Source organism: Callithrix jacchus, chromosome 14 (genome assembly GCF_049354715.1).
Source record: "Callithrix jacchus isolate 240 chromosome 14, calJac240_pri, whole genome shotgun sequence".
Lineage (NCBI taxonomy): Eukaryota > Metazoa > Chordata > Mammalia > Primates > Cebidae > Callithrix > Callithrix jacchus.
Genome location: NC_133515.1, coordinates 68577595 through 68595044, shown reverse-complemented (window position 1 = coordinate 68595044; position 17450 = coordinate 68577595). Strand labels below are relative to the sequence as shown.

Sequence of the window (17450 nt, the reverse complement as noted above, 5' to 3'; positions counted from 1 at the left end):
TTGTTTTTAATGCACAGCCAGGATTGAGAACCACCATGTTAAAAAATGGCAAAAAGCAGGCTTGTTATTTTGCCTCCAACTTTTTCCCAAAGAGAAATAGCTTCAGAGTACCAAGATGTGGGTGAAAACCGGTAAGAGGAAACTGAAACCCAAGACAGGCAAATTCATGTAATAAAGCTGGCCTGGGGAGCCTTACTATCCCATGCCCAGACCAGATCCCAATGCAATTAAACAGAATCCCTAGAGTGGGACCAACATCTCAGTGGGTTGAAGCTCCCCCAGGTGACTCCAGGGTAGGCCCAGGTGAATTATATTCCAGGTTGCTGTAGAACCTGCTCTGCCTACTTGGCAAATTGAAAATGATGGGATAGAGTGGCGATAGTGATACCAAGTGACAGGAGAAAAGCACAGTCTCCCAGTCAGTATTCAGAATCTGGGAAAATGTGTACTTAGCACACTTTGAAATGGTTATTATTAAAGCAAGTTTCTAGATGTTCTTAATGAGACGATAGTTTGTGGACATTCAAGGGGCAGTAGTAACCACTTGGAGGAATTAACTTCATTTCCAGCAGAGAAATAACCAGGCATTTATATCTTTATTCCAGCAGAGGGACTGAGCAAAATGAAACAGTGACCATGGCTGGTTGCTTCTCAGTGAATTTAACAACCGCACCCCAAAGAATGCTGGTGGAACTCGATGTCGACTTTGTGAGAGGGCTGTTTCTGGGGCCAGGTCAAAGAGCTCTGAGCCTGATCCTGTCCTAAACAATATTTGTATAAGTGTCCCAGTAGAGAGATTGGAGGCATGCCAATACAATTTTAGGTTGACATAAAGCTGGAGGATAGAGTAGATAAGATGGATGATAGAATTAAAATAGCATTTGCATTGTATTTTAGACTTTACTTATAACCCTCAGAAAGCTAGGTATGTTTGTTATCTCTACTTCCTAGGTAAACACACTGAGATTCAGAGAGGTAAGTTGCAGAATCATGGTGCTCTTGACAGGCTAGAAATATGCTCCAAAATAAGAAATCAAGGTTAAGTGTAAAGGATTATGTTTGGATTTTAAAAACCAATTTCAGGCTGGGTATGGTGGCTCACCCCTGTAATCCCAGCAGTTTGGAAGGTCGAGGTGGGAGAACTGCTTGAACCCACAGGAGTTCCAAGACCAACCAGGGCAACACAGTGAGATTTCATCTCTCTACTTTATATACTTTTTTAAGAAAAATGTTTATCAATTTCAAAAAATAAGATTGGAGTTTGTATTAGTTTCCCAGGGCTACTGTAACGAAGTACCAAAACCTGGGGGTGGCTTAGAACAACAGAAATGACAAGAAGGTAACAAGGTGTTATCTCACGGTTTGAGGCTAGAAATCTAAAATCAAGGTGTTGGTAGGACCTTGCTCCCTCTGAAACCTACAGAAGAATCTTCCCTTGCCTCTTTCAGCTTCTGGTAGCCGCAGACATTCGTCGGCTCGTGCAGCACAGCTTCGGTCTTCACACTCGTGTCCCTGTGTCTCTTCACACAGTCTCCCCTCTGTGCGTGTCTGTCTCCGTGTCCAATTTCCCGTCTTACAAGGACACCAGTCACATTGGATCAGGGCCCACCCGGATGACCTCATTCTCGTTTGATTACATCTGCAAAGAACTTATTCCAAATAAGATCACATTCTGTGGTGCTGGGGGTTAAGACTTCACATATCTTTTTTGAGAGACACAATTCAACTTGTAACAGGGTGAAGTTGGATTGATACAACTAAGATAGTGTCAGTGTTTTCTCACAGCTACTTAGGAAATGATAAAACATTGATACTATCTCACGCAATGTTAATGTAATTTAACGGTTCACGCCAAGTAGAAGGTAACACCACTGCACTTGGCACTGTTCAGACTGCAGAGGCAGGAACCAAGCAGTCACCTCTGGCTACCACCTTCTAAAGAGGAGATGGATTTAAAAATAAAATGGCCAGGCGCAGTGGCTCATGCCTGTAATCCCAGCACTTTGGGAGGCTGAGGCAGGCAGCTCACCTGAGGTTGGGAGTTGGTGACCAGCCTGACCAACATGGAAAAACCCTGTCTCTACTAAAAATAATATGTTTTGAATATTTACTCTAAAGAAAATATAAAGAAAATCTGAAAGTATGAACATTTCTTGGTTAACAAAATTATAAAGAGGAAAAAGGGATGATGGATGATTATGTTTAGAGAAATTTTTAACTTGAGAGTTAAATCCTCATTTTTGCCAGGCAGGTCACTATACAGTGATACCTTCCATATTTCATTTAATGTCACACATCAGCAGGTGTGTATAAACATATACACATCTATTCTGTTCATTCAAATGCATGACTATAAAGAATATGTACCTCTATGTGAGAATCTAGCTCATGTTGAGGAAGCATTCTAATTATTTAAATTCTTTTGCTTTTAGAATATTTTAAAGAGACGAGTGGAGCTTAGATAAGAATATGGACATTTCAAAGCTAGGATGGACTTGGGGTTTGGCTGTTAGACTGACAAAAATTATTTCCACCAGTGAAAGTTAAGTGTCTACTCTGTGCCCTCCCTTGAGGGCTCTGATGGGGAATATGACACACATAAAATAGCAAAAGGGCTAAACGCATGATCCAGGCAGTGCCACAGGAACTGGGGGGAGAGCAGGGTGGAATGAGAATGGAGTTAGGGAAGTCATAAGAGGGAGCCTCATGTGGGACCTAGAAGGATGCTGGCATTTGGGAGACCAAATGCAGAGACAGCATGTCTTACTTCAGGTTACACCCCATGAGGCAGAGGACCTCTGGCTTGGGGTTACTATGCTTGTGCTGTTGCTGTCACACCAAGCAGAGATAAGGGGGAAGGCAGGGACCGGCCTTCATGGGACCACATGAAAGTTAGTCCCATTCCCCAGACTATAAGATCAGGGAGTTTCCTCAGAGCTTTAAAACAAAGTCATCTGTTGATCTCCTGGGAATCAGATGAAGACAGAAGCAGACACTGCTGGCTCCTCTGAAAACGAGTTTATGACTTCAGCACAGTGAGGGCTGTGAGAGATTGTGCTGGCCAGACAGGAAGTAAGCCTTGACACTACCTGCCCACCTCTGTCCTGGGCTCCCAATACCACCAAGCCGCTGAGCCTCCAGGCCTTGGGGCGACCTGAGCTCTAAGGCAGGCCCAGTCTCTGAGAGGGATCTGGAGTGACCTGAAACTCTATTTCCTTCAGTTCTACCTCGCTCCCCCGCTACAGACACCAAAAATGTGCCTGTCCCCCAGAGTCCATCCCAGATTTCTCAAATCCAAGACCTTATTTCTGAAACGATGCCAGAGGGACTGGGAATGTTGTTTTCCCCTAACACCAACTACAAGGGTCAGGGGCATCCCTACCAAGTTCCTAAACATGTGTTTCTTGATGGAGTTTTCCCAAACCCTGGTCAGCCCTGTTTCTGTTTCTGTCTGGTGTTAGCAATTAGAGAACTCTAGCGCCCCAAGTCCTGGGAGAAGAAATGTCATTAATTGGGGGTAAGCCTACCTGTTTTGCAGGCCCCATTGGCTTAGTGGTGGTCTGGGATGCCTGGCTCCAGGCCCTTCATGAATCAGACTACAGCCACCTCCCCCACTCCCGGCCTCCACTTCCCAAAATCAAAACACCCCCTGACAGGACAGCAACCCCTGGCCCTGAATCCAGATCACATTACTGGCTCTAGATAAAGTAGTAGCAAGAGAAGTGCATTTCTTATTTTTTCCAGCAGATATCTATGGAGTATGCAGTATGTGCCAGGCATTGTGCTAGGCTGGGGATAGAATGGTGAGTTCAACCCAGTCTCTGCCTACAAGGTGCTCATAGATTAGTTGGAAAGAAGAGGCCTCCCCGCTGTGGTGAGTGCTAAGTTAGGAGAGATGGTGAGGGCACCCACAAGAGGCTTTGCTCAAGCAGCCTTGGCAGGACAAGGAGGGTTCCTGAAGGAAGGGCTTGTGGAGGTGGGAAAATGGAGTGGATGAGGGGCAGAAGGCAGGTATGGGGGAGAGTATTCCAGGTAGAGAGCTAGCTATGCAAGGCTGGAGGTAGGAGGAAGCCCACAGTTTGGCAGTGCCAGGGAGATAAAGCTGGGGGAGGAGGCAAGGTTAAGCCCCTGAAGGGCCTGAACTCAGGACTTTAGAACCCAAAAGCAGTGGGAGACAATGGAAGCATCCCAATTGCTGGAGGAAGCACTAGGATATGCAAGCAGGCCCCAGCTGAGCCCTAGTTCAGGATTTGGAGGCACAGAGAGGAAGGTAAGACTCAGCCCCTACCTTTAGGAAACTCACTGATGAGCAGATCCCACGCACTGTGTTGGTTAACAACCAAGCTGTGCGTGATGCATGCCCATGACACACGGATGCTGCAATGCAAAGGCATGATGGGTGCTACCATTTATTGAGTGCCCTCTATATGCCAGGTTCTGCAGAAGGAACCCAACATTGCATCTCACTCAGTCCTCAAGGCAACCTGTAGTGTGCCTGTTACCACCCCCATGTGACAGATGAAAAGACCACGACTTAGAGGTTAACTTCACAGCATCAATAACCAGGAAAGGATGGCACCAGAATGAGTTCAGCCAGTGATCTTCCTCCTACTCTATGCAGCCTTCCCTAAGTGGGGGCCAAAGGTTGAAGAAAAGGCTTCATGGATTAGGAGAGGACTGCAGCGTTAGAATCACTGTCATCTCTCAGGCTCTGCAGTGGGGACCAGGAGCCTGACCTGCAGGCATTAGGGGAGGCAGGGATAACTATGGATCAGGATAAACAATGTCTCTGAGAACCTGCCCCTCAGAACCTTTAAGTCGAGTCCTGTGCCTGCTCTTCGAGGGAGGTAGCAGCTTTTCTAAGAATAAAATCAGTGAGCAAAGAATGTGCTCTGCACCTCTTTCCAAATTTGAGGATGCTATATTGCCTACATACCATGAATACGGGATGGGTTTTCCCAGAGATGTTTGCTGTGGGAAACTCCCAAGCCTCTAATGTTAACGTTTAGAGACTGCACATAGTGGGGATGGTTATTTGAATTAGAAATGGGTAACTCACATGCATCTAAAGTGTCTCCAAGGAAAGTAGGGTAGGAGCCAAGTTGTGTAAGGAGATGCGTGAGCCAAATCTGTAAAGATCATAAAGAATGGCATTTTCTCTCAGATGGCATAAAGAATGCCACAGATGATTCTGGGACCTCAGGAATCTCAGAGCTGAGCTAAATGGCTCTCCAAGCTAGCCCACCATGGAGCTAAGGTCCTTGGGGAATGACACCACTAGCTGTATTGACTGAACCTGGCTCCCTGGCCCACAGCAGCATCCTGTATTTCAGAATCCTGTAATTCAGATGTCTCAATTATGAACTTCAGACATCCTGTAGAATCTAGCTTTACCACTATGCTCAGTTGACCTCAAGAAATGAAACCAGTTTCCATGATTAACAGACATTAATGACCAACAGGTGAAACACAATCAGGTCCACAGGGAGAGGCAGTGCCAGAGAGCTTACAGATTTTGTGAAGTTCTTCCTGCAGAGGTTCCTCTCACTAGCAGCCAGCTGGGAGGGAGCTGGGAAGGACGTGTTCCTGCCCTGAGAATGATTCTGAGACCTGGAGAATCCCGGTCACTATATCATACATTAGTTGAAAAGAGGGAGCCTCCTCAGTGTGGTGAGTGCCAAGTTAGGAGAGATGGTGAAGGCATCTCCTGCCTCCACGCCTTGCACAGCGAGTCCTCTGCCTGGATTATACCAGTCTACCATAGACCTGAGCATGGCCTGTCTTTAGTGACATTCCACATGGAGTATTCCTCTTGCCCTATTCCTTGACTCTCTTTTCCTCCCTACTGCTACCTACTACTCCACTGTCCCCTTCAGCTCCAGCTGCCCCTGGTGTGGATGCCCCTGGCTTGCCTGCTGGGATGATACCCAATGCTTCCCCAAAAAATGCAGCAATAGCTGCAGCCTACCCAGCCCGCTCCTCCCTCTGGACTCACTTCACCAGGCACAGAGGGTTCATAGCCTGCAACCCTCCCCAGTCAGTTAATCCCTCCTGCTTCCATAGAGATCTTCAGAAGAGGTGGCGCCACACCCTTTGCGCAGGCGCCACCCTCCCGCATCAATGTGCGTCACCATGGGGATGGTCTTTGTTGTTTCCCCCGAAGTCCCTCTCAAGCAGGGCCCTTCTTTTCCTCTTGTTCTGTACACACTAGAGAGGGAGAACAGATGATTCTCCTTCCAGGGGCCAGCCCTCCTGGCAGAGGTGACCAAACCACTCAACTTCCCCCTCTCAGGGGCAGCGTGGACACCCTTCAGCTGCAGGTTCTGTTTCTGGGGATCCTTTGGGTTTTCTGTGTATCCTCCCTTCCCTCTTCCAAGGTCTCTGAGACCTACTGACCTATGCAGCTCGAGCCTAGAGAGAAGACCCCAGCAGGAATGGTAGTACTGAAAGATAGTAAAAGTCAGTTTGTCCCTGCTCTGTGCTGTTTGTGATTCTGATTTCAATCTGGGGCCATTTGAAAACAGTCCCTGCGCAGCTCACCCGGCCCATGTTACCCACTGTCTTCCCCGACCCACAGGTGTCTCCCACCATGCTTGCCTACTGGCAGGCCTTTCTCAATTTATTCTGGCCTAGCGGTGCTACCTAAATGCTTCCTGGTTGAACTTGACTCTTGTTATATCTTCCAATTTCTCCCATGTCCAGATTTCCAGACCTTACCCACTGTGGAAGGTGTCACACTGAAGCCTGGATATGAGTTCTGGCTCTGCTCTTACCCAGTCCAGTGACCCTGGGAAAGTCACCACACCTCTTTGAGCCACAGTTTCCTCATCTGTAAGATCAGAATGTTACCTGCCTGTTCTGAGGATCAAATGAGCGAATAAATGCAAAGATTCTTTGTAAACTGTAAACCAGCATTCCCCAAACTGTGTTCTCAAGAAGCTTCTCTCAGAAGAGGTGTTCATCAACTATTTAGGAAAAAAAAGTTTTATGTCAAGCTTGAGGAAGGCTAGCCTAAATGAAGCAAACCAGATTTCCTCACTCTAGAATTTCTCAGAGACTTTAACTTGCCAATGTGCATAGCGAATCTCCAAGAGCGGGGTAGAAAACAAAGCTTTGTGTCAAAACCCCCTTCTTTCACGGATTACTTATTAACTTCTTTAGGTTACTGGTTTCTACAGAGCACAGTGTATATTAATATTATCTCTCCTACAAGTAATAATGCAAATCTTTCCACAAGATTTATTCCATCATCCAGGTCACTGATCCTGGGTAATACCAGTTAATCAGTGTCTGAAAAAAGTACTTCTGGAGTCCCTGCCTTTAATCTTCTGGGTATGACATTCTGTGCTGTGAGTGGGAGGGGACCCACTATTGAAGGCCTCTGCCACTGGACTCCAGCCTGAACTCCCAACATCCCCACGCCAGACTCTGCCCCTGCCGCTTGGTGAACCCATTGCCCTGTGTAGGCATCTTTTGTCTTCTTGTTCCCTGCCTTTGTTCCATTCTTCTCCCTGCCAAGATGCCTACCTCCCATTTCGACCAGTACAATTGTAACCCATTCTTCTTAGCCCAATCCCTGACTTCTCCATGGAAGTTTTTCTAACTAATGCAATATGTTCTATAGACAGGACTACTGGCCCCCGGATTCGACTCTAAGCCCCTAAAGGCAGAGAGCATTATTTATACTTCCTGATTTTCTCCAAAAACCAAGATTCTTTTATAGGTTGATTGATTGCTGCCTTCCACCCCTCCCCGCCACCCCCCCCCCGGAACCAGAAGCCACACAGTTGTACCTTGGGAACTTGAACCCAGAGGTGTGGGTCCTTCAGAGCTGGGGAGTCAGTAGTGAGTTTACTTCCTTCATTCAGTAGACACTTATTGCTGGAAACCCAAGGTTGAATGAGACAAGGTCTCTGCCTTTAAGAAGCTCTTGGTCTAGATGAAAGGATAAAAGCATCATGGCAAGTCAATGCTCTGAGTGTAATAATTGAAAAAACACGGGAGCACAAAACTGGGTTTGTGGTGAGAGTAAGTGGAAATCGAGGCAGGCTTGTAGAGAGGATGTCACATGGAGCAGACGTGGCCAGGTTATGGGGAAGAAGGACCTCTGCGAGGGGATTCAAGTCTGTTCCCTGGTTCACAGGGAGGGAGGCTGTAATGGAGCCAGAAGGTTACAGCAGTTGCTGGAAGGGGCTGTGAGATGGGACCTTTGCATCATACACACACACACACACACACACACACACACACGCATGCACACACATCTGTGGGAATCCCACTTCCCTGCTTTTCCATCATACTCTCTCACCCCTTCTTCCTTCTCACCTGGACTCATTCTTCCTCTCCTCCTCTGTCACCTCTTGGTCCTGGGGCCATCCATCATTACCTCATCGGAACAGCCCCGTGTCTGCTGTCTGTTGGTAGCTAGAGGCCTGCTTTGGCGACAGGCTGGTCAGTGCAGCGCGCACTCCCCGTGGGGGGCCCTCAGGAGGGAGGGCAGCCTTGACTCAGCACTTTCTCTTTTCTTCCCACAGAAAACCAAAAGAGACGTCAATAATTTTGACCAAGACTTTACCCGGGAAGAGCCGGTACTCACCCTTGTGGACGAAGCGATTGTAAAGCAGATCAACCAGGAGGAATTCAAAGGCTTCTCCTACTTTGGTGAAGACCTGTTGCCCTGAGAGGCCACAGCCGTTGGACTTTGCCAGTGCTGCAAGAAGGGTGCGGAGAGGACCCTGTGTTGCCGAGACTCAGCAGGTCTTGAACTCCTCCTCCCCGGAGCCCCAGCCCCACGTCCACTGTCTATTTATTGCATTCCCTTGCCCCAGGCCACCTCCCTCTCCCACCTGGTGACAAGAAGGCTCTCTCGGTTCTCGTCTCACCAGTAATACAGACTCGTTGGGTCAGCAGTTAGCTGTATACACTGCCGTGTTTGGACCGTTGGCAAGCCTGGTTCCACTCCTCAGGGGCTCCTGGCAGTGAAGCAACTTCAGTTCTTTTACTGCAAAGAAAAAAAAAAGGAAGCAAACAAGAAGACTCTGGTTCTGCTATTGAACACAGATCCTGACCCCTCTTGCTTCTTTTCCCTCCTGCGCCCCAGCTTGCCGTCCCTGTCCTTCTGTCCTGGAGAAGAGACTGGTGCTTCTCCTCACGCATGACGGAGGGTGCCCTCTGAGGGAGGGAGACAGAGATGCAGGGATCGGCCAGCTGGGTTGGTCTGCTCTGGAATGGCTGACTCTTGCCTGCTTTGGTGGTGGCTTTTCAGCATGCCAAAGTCATGTCAGTTTGTGTCTTGTGGAAGAAATCCTCTCTGTGGAAAAAGAAACGGGGTTTTGAACTCTGTTAACATTTGAAAAATGTATTTTCAATTCCACTTTCTAATTGGCCAAAAGATATAAATTCCAGTCTGAATACAGGTAGATATTAAAGGGCTAATACAAAATGAGAAACCGGTTGTCCGAGGTGGATGCTGTCAGTGCCTGAGTGACACACGGGGGGTGTATGAATTGAGAGAAAAGGCAGCAAGTAGCATTCCTCATCGTTCAAGTTCTGCCTGGACACAGAGGCCACCGTAGCGATGGCCAGGACCCTGGGGTTCCAACAAAGCTCAGCTCCCAAATTCTCTTTCCAGTTTCATCCTAAGTTCCTAGCATAAACACTATTTATTTTCTGCTGCAGTGTGTTATTTTTGCGCACTTATACAAAATGGTAGTACTACTGTGTTGTGGTTTTAAACATTAAACATGTAAAGTTATATATGAAATATCTGCTTTCAGAATAAGCAGAATGAGGCTAAACATGGGTTATACAAAGGGTGTCTGGAGACTGAAGAGCAACTTGTTTGAAAACTGACAGTGTCGCAAGATGTACTCAGTTTTGTTTCCGTGTGACATGCAATGGCAACTCATGTGGACACTATTTAAGGGATGTGACATTACCTCCTGTAGATACGCTAACAGTGTTACATTCTTTCATTTCCAAGGGTTCTCTGTGGCTTTGTGTATATGATTCCTGGAGGTCATTTGATTACCTAATTTACTGAACTGATTTAGCAGGGAATGGAATCCATTCCAACTATTGCACGTGGATTTCCCAGCTGCCCCTAAATATATATACTTGTGAGTGGCAAAGTGGCACTAATGAAGCTTTTTGCCTTTTGTACATTTGAGATTTTTGTATATAGTGTTTGCTGCAAGGCCTGTGGAATTAATTCATTGAATATAGAGGTATCAACTGCTGCATGTTCAGGCATATTATAAAACTTTAGTCTATGACAGAATAATTATAATAATGTCCAGGTGCAATACTCTGTAAGTGTATTGGTTCAAGTTACCGAGAGATAGGTGTGTTCCTTTATAGGGGATGGGTGGGGGGGTGCGTTGGGGATTCTTTGTATTGTTTTTTTCATTTTGGTTTATTTTAAAAGATGTAAACATATATTAAGCTATATTAAATCTCACATACAGTTCTCCTGTGCTCTATTATACCCTGATAGAGATGGGGGAGAGAAAGGAACGTTTTTGATGGTGGTTTCAAAGCTCAGACAGTAACTCTTTTGAGCCCATAGAGAGTCTGTGTCCATATTTGCATCTGGCTGGTCATAGCCTTTGTTACTAATGATGACATTCAGTTCTCTTGTTTTTATTTTTTAAAAACTCAGGTGTAATTCTTATCTGTTCTTGTGATAATTGCAAATATTAAATATTAATTCATATGTTTGGCATACCAGTGAATGATAAAGAACATTAGATTAATTTAATTTATCTTCGGTAACTTGACATTCTGGGGAGAGACTATCTTCTGGAGTTGAGTACAAGCACAGAAACATCTTTACGGTGGCATCATCTCATTTTTTAGGAAGTCATGACAATACTGCCCATCATACTCACGTGTAACTACTGTTCTCTTTCTTCTGCTTCCCTCACCATTATAAACTTTGGACAGCCAAGCAAGTTCTAACCACAGTGCCAGATGGCCTTGTCCAAGGGCCTGGTGTTTGCATGGCAGTGGGGACTGGGCCTTTCCTATAGGCCGACTGGCAAGTTTGCTGGGAAGTCAAATAATACATTCCACCTGGCAGCTGTAGGCAGTCAGTCTGTCTGTCCCAGAAAGGGCCCTTTTCAGCACCCAAGGCTGGGCTACCTGGGGTGCCTCTGGTTGGTGAAGTTCTCACACAGGCCGATTTCAGTCCAGTGAAGGTCTATAGAAAAAGCTTGTGTGTTCCTTCAGTAATCATTGTTTCATTTTCATTTTTACAAGAGTTTGAAAATAGACACACTGTTAACACTTCTGCCAGTTTTTTCTAATCTTTCCAGGCCCACCCCCTTTCTCTTTCTTGCTCTCTATCTCTTTAAAAAAAAAAATGGAGTGCAAAAAAAAAAAAAAGCAAAGCCAAAAAATATATGAAGGATAGCTGTTCTCCTGTGTTCTCTCATTATGGACTTTGTGAAGTAGAAACATAATTTTTCTCCTCCAAAGGTGAAAAAACAATGCGTTCTTGCTTTAAAAAAAAAAAAAGAAGGCTAAAAAATTACCTCTTTTTAAATTATGTGCAAAATAATTCTGGCTAACTATAAAATGTATTCAATTTTAGGAATTTTTTTGTATTGTGATGCTTTATTTGTACATTTTTTTTCTTTCTGGATGTAATTTTAATCTCTTGCCATTCATTAGTGTTATTTCATTGTAAACATTATTGTGCCAAATGTACTGTATTCAAAAGGATGTGAATGTGTATTGTTTCAGAACCTAATAAATACAATGACGTTAAGTCTTATTTCTCAGTGCCAATAAGAATTTTTAATCTCCGTTATGAGTGGCAAAGTGGCACTAATGAAGCTTTTTGCCATGTATATATTAGAGATTCTAAAATTCCCAAACCTAAATCTGGTTTCAGCTTTCCTTTCTCCTTGGAAGATACACAAAAGCTGCAAATGACCATATTTGCACATTCCCCCTGCCTCTGTGCTTCTGGGCTGTCAGAGGGAGTAAGGGGGACCTGTGCTGACTGGACATGGCTTTCAGCTGCCTTGGCCTGTCTGCCTTGGGGTGCTGGGAGACAGGCAGGAGAGCAGGCGGCATCTGCATTTTCGTCTTTCCAGAGAAGCAAATGCTGGACCTCCTTGCAGCCAATGCCCATTTGGGCCTCCTCATGACTCGGTTTTGGGCCTGATGCTCGGAACTACAGGCCTTTGGGATCCAGGGACTCCTCCCAGGGTGAGAGTTCCTTGCAGGCTGGCCTGGAGCACAGGCTGGCCAGCAGGGCGCCACGCTTAGCTCTTGCCCACCTCCCCCATTCAGCCTATGTCTGTGCCCATCCTGCCAACTCCTGGGCTCTGCAAGTCCCTCCTTCTTCACTTTGGGGCTCCTTTTCTGCCATTCCAAACATGTTGCCCCGGTACTGTGAGACTCCTCTTCTTTCTCCAATGCAAACTTTTCAAGAGTGTTTGAAACTCAAAAGCACCCTCTTGAGTACACCAGAAATTTCCATTGGCCAGAACTTCCTGTTCTTTAAAAGTTACAGAAATGATTGCAGTTCTACTATTTGTTATCCTAAGGTAAGGGAATGGCCTACCTTGTCACCCTCTCAACTCACAAAAATCACTTCTTCATAAGCCCTCCAATGACTGGCGTATCTGCCTGAAAGGCCTCTTCTCTCATAGCTTTTCTTCTCTCAGCAACATCTCCTGCCCACCTGGAGATCTAAGCATGAATTTCCAGACCCACCCCAAGAAGGATCGTTCAGCACATAGTTTTCTCTCTGATTCAGGCAGTTGTTTCTAGGTAAGTGACCGCCCAAGGAGAAGCAGCCTTCCCACCAGCTTGTCTGTCTTATTATGAACCTAAAAATTAGAAGAAACATCAAACTCGCAGAGGCAGAGAGTAGAATGGTGGTTGCCAGGGTCTGGGATGGGGGTGAGAATGGGGAGATGTTAGTCAAATTAACACAGTCTCAGTTAGGGTAAATACATTCCGCAGCTCAACTGTAGAACATGGTGACTATGGTTAATAGTAATGTATACTCAAAAGTTGACAAGAGAGAAGATACCATGTGTTCTCACCACAAAAAATGAATGGGCTAGGGCCAGGCACAGTGGCTCACACCTGTAATCCCAGCACTTTGGGAGGCCAGGGTGAGAGGATCACTTAAGCCCAGGAATTCAAGACCAGCCTGGTCAATAAAGTGAGACATCATCTCTACCAAAAAAAAACAAAAACAACAACAATTAGCCAAGCATGGTGGTGCATGCCTGTGGTACAGCAACAGAGGAGGCCACGGCAGGAGGATTGCTTGAGCCCAGAGGTCAAGGCTGTAGTGAGCCATAATTGTGCCACTCCACTCCAGCCTGGGCAACAGAATGAGAGCCTGTCTCAAAATAAGAAGAAGAAGAAAGAATGTGAGGTGATAGATATATTAGGTTGGTACAAAAGTCATTGAGTTTTTGCCATTTTTAAAAGTAATGCTAACACTTTTATCTATGTAATAAACCTGCACATCCTGTACCCTGGAACTTAAAAGAAAAATACAAATTTAAAGAAATACTATGTGCTATTTTAACAAATTTTAAAAAGTAATGGCAAAACTGCAATTACTTTGTCCCAACCTAATATCAATTAGCTTGATTTAATCATTCCACAATGTATACCTATATCAAAACATCACATATACCATAAATATACACAATTTTTATTTGTCAATTATAACTTAAGCTGAAAAACATCACAAGAAACAAATTAAAAGGAGCCGTGGTAGGAAGGTCAGAAGGCATCTGCAAGCACTTGGTTGAATGAAATGTGACCAGCCTGTATTTCCCTTCACCTAGTGCTCTGGAAGAGAACAGCGCCAAAGTCCTGGAGATGAGGCACTCGTCCTCTCAGGTCTCTGTGTGCCACAAAGCGCTAAGAAAGGTCAATTGCTGTCAGTGCATCTGGTCTGGAACCACTCTTTCCACTCCCCACCTCATTCTAGGCAGGCGCTGACAGACCTGTTCCAGGGGAGCCCTGGCCAGGGTCCCTAGCAAGGTTCTGATGGCTGCAGAGCAGGCTGAGGAGAGTATGCGTGGCTGTGCCCTGAACTACGAAACAGACTAATAGATTTCTTGACGAGGAAATCTATGGGAGATTGTCCCTTTCCTATCTCCTTGTCCCTAAGTGCAGACCATCACTCGGGTTACCAGGAGCCTGAAGAGCCCCATGTGAGGCAATCTCAGAAACACGAGGCGTATGTTGTCCGAGTATTTGGAGTGGCAGAGAGCAAGTGGAAAGAAGGCTTGAGAGCCTCATTATGAAGTCTGTTTTCTACTTTAAAGTACTTATCCCAGACAATGGCAGTACACATGCGATGTGTTCGTTTTAAGCTATACTTGAAGGATGATCCTCCAGAGCACCTGCAAGTTTTGTCATTAACATAAGAGATGCTAGAAAACTATTTTCTCAAAGAAAATGGTGGCTTGCTAATTAGCATACAGAATGTTAGAAAGGTGACATTAGTGGTGTCTAAGTAGACCAGCAAAGATATTTCAGAATAAACCTACACACTTTAAAACACAGGCTATAAAAACCTACAGAGACTTCAACTTTTCTAGTAATTGGAAAAATGCACATTTAAATCAAACTGCAATACCACTTCACCTCCACCCAACGACTAACTCCAAAAAGCAGACGTGAAAGTGGAACAATTGGAACTTTCAGTGTTTCTGGTCTAAGTAGAAAATGGTACAAGTACTTTGAAAAACTCTGTCAATGTCTCTGAAAGCCAAACTGTATACCTCTGACCCAGGAGGAAAATCTATCCACTATGGAAAGGCAAAATGAATTGTGAAATATTCCCACCATAGAACACTTTATAACCATAAGAATGGATGATTTAGAGCTACACCCAACAAGAGAAGACTCTCCTAACATAATGTTGAGGGAAAGAAGCTGGACCGGGCTGGGCGCGGTGGCTCACGCCTGTAATCCCAGCACTTTGGGAGGCCGAGGCGGGTGGATCACGAGGTCAAGAGATCAAGACCATCCTGGTCAACATGGTGAAACCCCATCTCTACCAAAAATACAAAAAATTAGCTGGGCACGGTGGCACATGCCTGTAATCCCAGCTACTCAGGAGGCTGAGGCAGGAGAATTGCCTGAACCCAAGAGGCGGAGGTTGCAGTGAGCCGAGATCTCACCATTGCACTCCGGCCTGGGTAACAAGAGCGAAATTCCATCTCAAAAAAAAAAAAAAAAAAGAAGCTGGACCGAAGCATACACACTGTAATTCTATTGATATGAAACACAAACACATCTATGCTCTTGGAAATCAGGCCAGTGGTTAGCCTTATGGGAAAGAGAGGTCATGACTAGGAGGGGGCACAAAAGGGCTTCTGGGGGTGCTGGTTTTGTTTTCAGAACAAGGAGCCAGCAAACAGGTGGGTTCACTTTGTGACAATGGTTATTGTCACAAACTGTATCCTTAAGATCTAGTGATCTCTGAAGGTGTGGTATACCTAAAAATTACCCCATGCAGTGGCTCACACCTGCAATCCCAGCACTTTAAGAGGCCAATGTGGGTGGATAGTTTGCACCCAGGAGTTCAAGACCAGCTTGAACAACATGGCAAAACCTCATCCTTATAATAAAATTAGCCAGTCATGGTAGGGTGTGCCTGTAGTCCTAGCTACTTGGGAGACTGAGGTATGAGAATCATCTGAGCCCAGAGATTGAGGCCACAGTGAGCCGTGATGGCACCACTGCACTCCAGCCTGGGTGGTAAAGTGAGTCCCTGTCTCAAAAAAAGAAAAGAAAATACCCAAAATCTGGAAGGACCTTTGTCTGTCACCCTTGGAGACGGCACCCTAGACTGAACCTGTGTTTCCTGCTGTCTTGGAGGTGTCCTGGTTGTCTGACTCCCACAGGCAGCCCGATGCTGTGGGCGAACAGGGTTGAATTTGTTGCAGGAAACCTTTCCTGGGAGGCACTATCAAAAACACCCAGAAGGACAGGGACCAGGACCCGATGGAGCTTTCAGGATATCCACAAGCCCCTCTGGGCTTACTTGTTAATAAATTGTCTGCATATGTCTTGGAGTGTGGCCTGAGAGCTTGTTATGGAGTAACTACCTCTCCCCTTCTTGCAGCTGTAGGAATCTATCAAAAAGAAAGCAGGGGTGTGCACCACAAATTGGCTTAGCGAGCTCGCTCACCTTGGGTGGGTAACTGTACCTTCCTAAACCTGTTCAAGACCTGTTGTGAAAAACCAGTGAGATCAAAAGTTCCAAGCCACAGTGCCTGGTTCTATTGCCATCATTTCTCCTCTCTGAGGTACTCTCGAGCCCAATTCTTGATCAGAGTGCAGGCTACACCATGGGAAAGACTAGCTTGCTGTAGAGGGCAGCTTTTCTTTTGTTTTCTCTTGTCTTTCAGATGTCCTACTCCACAGCATTCCTGGGGACACCTGACACGACACACCCCACCAATGAGGGACCCTCACTGCAGGCAGGAAAGAGCCTAAGTCTCCAAGGAAAGGTTCTGGCCCTTAGGGAACTGACAACCAGCATGAAACAAAACAGGCCCCAGGCAGAAGAACAGCGGAAGTCAGGCAAGGGAGACAAAGCCCTGCAGGCGATACCAGAGAAGTCCAGAGAAGCAGGGTAGGTTTGCCTTCTTGAGGCGGGCTTTCTGGACGAGGCAGTGCTGGGAGGCCATTGAAGCGGGAGGAAGATGTGGACAAAGGTCAGGGAAGGGCTTTTTAGGTGGCCTCTCAGCTTTGCATGGCAAGGAATGGCTGGGAGCTTAGGGGGACTGGGTTCCAGGACAGTCCTGCCGCAGTCTTCAACTTCATTTCTCAACATGAGCATGTCAAATTCATGGGAATTATTTATAAATAAAGTAGTTTGATGGTTTTTGTAAGGGGGGCAATCTTTGAGATCCCAATGCACCCCTTCAATAAAGACTCTCTTGTCTCTGGGTATGATGGCAGAGTTCACGTTTCACTGCTTACTTTCCCCAGTTAGATCAGGTAAATGCTGCTGGAGGGTTGAAATCAGACCAGCCTCAGCTTTGGAACCCATACACAAGGTGAACAATTATGCATACCACTGCCTCTCAGGCCTGAGGTACATTGGAGCAGGCAGCCACCCATTGGCTGCTTTGGGAGGCTCTGAAAAGGCTGACTTCCTGGAAATCAGTTGCAGAATCCATTCCTGCTTCCTTCTTTAGGTTATTAACAATTTGACATTCACTGTCTTCTTTGTTCCAGACACGGTAGTAAGTGTGTCACATACATGAGCCTATCTAAATCTCACCACAATCACATGAAGTAGATATTCCAATTATCCCACATCTTATAGATGAGGAAACTGAGTCTCAGAAATTATAGCACTTATTTAATCCTTACAACTTCATAAAGTTCTTGTATTGGTATGTCAGTTCTACAGTTAAGGAAACTGAACATTGCTCAGTTCACAGACG

At 45.8% G+C, this 17450-nt stretch overlaps 1 protein-coding gene across 5 annotated transcripts in view; it reads left to right on the top strand.

The window, feature by feature from the left end:
* PRKCE (protein kinase C epsilon) overlaps nucleotides 1-11776 on the top strand; it is a 543399-nt gene extending 531623 nt beyond the window's left edge. For all 5 annotated transcript variants that reach the window (XM_035272648.3, XM_078349415.1, XM_035272650.3 and 2 more), the window contains one exon: nucleotides 8535-11776. In XM_035272648.3, coding sequence (XP_035128539.1) covers nucleotides 8535-8681 — 147 coding nt within the window. In that variant the 3' untranslated portion in view covers nucleotides 8682-11776. The remainder of the gene's footprint in view (nucleotides 1-8534) is intronic.
* The last annotated feature ends 5674 nt before the right edge of the window (nucleotides 11777-17450 follow it).